The following is a 2883-nucleotide window of genomic DNA, read 5'->3' on the forward strand; positions in this document are numbered from 1 at the left end:
TCTCTCTCTCTCTCTCTCTCTCTCTCTCTCTCTCTCTCTCTCTCTCTCTCTCTCTCTCTGCTACTGGCAGATGTAGCAACAGCTGGAGAAACTTTTAGGTGGAAGACATTGAGCCTGTATTTGCCAGCCTCCAGGAAGGTACAGCACAGGCTTACCTCATCGCAGACGTCGGGGCTGTTCTTGTCTGACAGGAATTTCTCTACAACTGGCAGTTTGTTCTCCAGCGCAGCTTTCAGAAACCTCGGCACATCCACAGGTTCAGTCTAAAGTGAGGGAAGAGGAGGGCAGGAGGAGACAGAGAGAGGAGGAGAAGGAAGAGGAAGAGACAAAGGGAAGGGAGAGGAAGAGACAAGACAGAAGAAGGGAGAGGATGCTCATAAAGAGTAGAGGGGAAAGTGGGAAAGAAAAAAGAAGAGAGAAATTGAGGAGAAAGGAGAGAAAGGGGAAAGAAATCGAAAGTGGCCATGAGTTTTGCTGCCATCACCTCTCCACAGGACTGACTCACCCCTGCAACTTATAAGGATGTGCAATAACCAAACAGTCCTTACGATAGTTTCAGGTTCTGGCTCCTTCACAACTGGAACTTTGGTTTTCTTGTATTTTTTCCTTTTCTTCAGTTGAACAATTATTTCAAGGTCTTCTAAGTTTTCAAGCTTTGATCTTTGTTCTAGTTTTTTCTTTTTGAGCTAACGAAAGGGGGGGGGGGAAATCAAGTGTTGAAAAATATATAGTGAGTTCTAACTATTGTGGTACCTGAACAAACCCTGCACAGCCTGAGCAAACTGTGAGTGGGCTGAGAATGGGAAATCCAAAACACTTTTAAGTGAGTGTCTGACTTCAGGAATTTTATTTTCATTAAAGTATTTGGGGTCTAATTTTAATCTAAGTCATATTTACTTCCTTTGCTTGTAGAACTAGTCCTTGACTAATTGATTAGAGGCACGACATAGTCTCTCAGTAATCATTTTGTAATTAGTACCATAAAGCCCAGATTTCTATAGAATTTGTCTTCTCATTCTCAAAAACTAACATATGTTTTACCCAAGGATAGAAAATACAGATAAAGTTCATAAATACCGATGCCATTCTCCCTCAAGAGTCCCTGAAACAGAGATTACTGCTGCACTTCTAAATTTGTGTTAGTAATCTACAAAAAATCAATAAATAAATTTCAATAAACATGGCAAGCTTATTCTATGACCCGTGGGCCACAACTCATGTTATCAAAAAGAACAAATCGCCTTGGCTCAAATTGAGTAGGCAGTGTGTGATATTGGAGCTTTTCTGGTTATCATTATCTGTCTGTCCTTTGATCAAAACGTGGTCATAGCACATTCAATCATTGATTCAACCCTCCACACAGGAGGAATCCAAAAATGATTCCCCCAGTCATTTCCATGTGCACTGCTTCTTTGCATCATGTGCTTCATATCTGGCGAAGACATCTTTAGAGCAGTTTTTGTTTGTTTTCCTCCTCTCTTCCCCTCTTCCTCAGGGACCTCTGTACCCCACTCCCACTAAGATTTTGAGGGAGGCCCTCACCTCTGCCTCTTCCCCTCTTCCTCAGGGACCTCCATACCCCACTCCCACTAGGATTTCGTGGGAGGTCCTCACCTCTGCCTCTCGCAGTTTCTCGCTTTTCCGTTGTTCCTCCCCTTGCTTCACGCTGTTGGCCGGAAGTGTCTTCAGGTCCTCTTGCTTCTCCAAAGCAACAGCAGCTTCATATTCTCCATTTCTGAACTCCCCAGGAAGGAATTCCCCTGCGGCCCCATTGCTATTCTTTTTGCCTGTTACCTGTATGTGAAGAAAATGTTGAAGTCAGAAGCAAAGCTACCCATCCTGGGGTAACTGTCCACAAACGATGCCACAGGAGGTCCTTCCTCTCCAGCGACAGCCACCTTCAGGCGGTGCACTGTCTGGAGCATAGCTCCAGGTATCCCAGGTGTCTGCCTTCCTCTCCCACTTAAGATGAACATCAGGTTATCACATGAAAATTTACTTTTAACTCACTCAACCACCTTCTCTTAGGAAGTCACTAACGACAACCCCACATTATTCCTGAGAAAGAAAAACCATCTGTATTTTCAAATAAAAGCCAAGATTAAAAATGTCTTACATACCAGCTCCTCTACTCTCAGTACCATCATATTGGCAGCCGTGAGTCTATGTTTTTCTCTCTTGTAGATGAACCCCTGGAGCTGGCCCTGTGGAGCCCCTCCACACCAGCCCGTTATATAGCTAGGGCTGGGTGAGATAATCTTCCAGCCTGGGAAGCCAAGTCACACCCCTGCCCCCACCGGTGGCCAATTCAGAGGCAGGTGAATTTTCATTCCAGACTTAGTGTCTGGGAAGTCCAAGAGGGAGATGACAAGCTGGCCGCGGCGTATGCGAATCAGGAAGAAATGTGAGAGGGTCATTCCTTTGGCAGTGACCACACCGCTCAGCAATGCGAGTCATCCCACGTATCGGGAAGCCAGGGGACAGCTGCCTGTTAATATTGCACCACATCGCTGCTCTTTTTCCTTCTTTGTCAGCTCTCATATGACTAACATATCAAGAAAATGCAAGCACTGTGCATCACACTTACAGCAATATCTTTCTGATAACTGGACTTATCAGCACTCCAGTTGACTGGGAAGTGTTGCTTTAGGACATCCTATTTCTGAGGATAATCAGCCCGAGGGGAAGGAGATGGGTCTGGGTGCCACTTGTCTCTATCTGTTTGGAATTCTCTGGAGTGATGTCTGCAGCTAAAATGGCCCCGTGACATGCCATCGTACCAGCATTAGGAGAAATTGAAAGCATTCAGTAATGCACTTTGACTCTATGGTGTCACTGGCCATAATTAGTGCACTGCAGGCTCACCGTGTTCTAAATCTGAAG

The 2883-nt window shown here is 45.2% G+C and overlaps 1 protein-coding gene across 1 annotated transcript in view; it reads right to left on the reverse strand.

Annotated features, from left to right (window-relative positions):
* Ankrd1 (ankyrin repeat domain 1) overlaps window positions 1-2292 on the reverse strand; it is an 8809-nt gene extending 6517 nt beyond the window's left edge. Inside the window, exons 1-4 of the mRNA XM_029472863.1 lie at window positions 2121-2292; window positions 1615-1794; window positions 549-686; window positions 156-263 (exon numbers count right to left, since the gene is read on the reverse strand). Of these exons, the coding sequence (XP_029328723.1) occupies window positions 156-263; window positions 549-686; window positions 1615-1794; window positions 2121-2147 (453 nt within the window). The 5' untranslated portion in view covers window positions 2148-2292. The remainder of the gene's footprint in view (window positions 1-155; window positions 264-548; window positions 687-1614; window positions 1795-2120) is intronic.
* Between the last annotated feature and the right edge of the window lie 591 nt (window positions 2293-2883).

This window comes from Mus caroli, chromosome 19 (assembly GCF_900094665.2).
Source record: "Mus caroli chromosome 19, CAROLI_EIJ_v1.1, whole genome shotgun sequence".
NCBI lineage: Eukaryota > Metazoa > Chordata > Mammalia > Rodentia > Muridae > Mus > Mus caroli.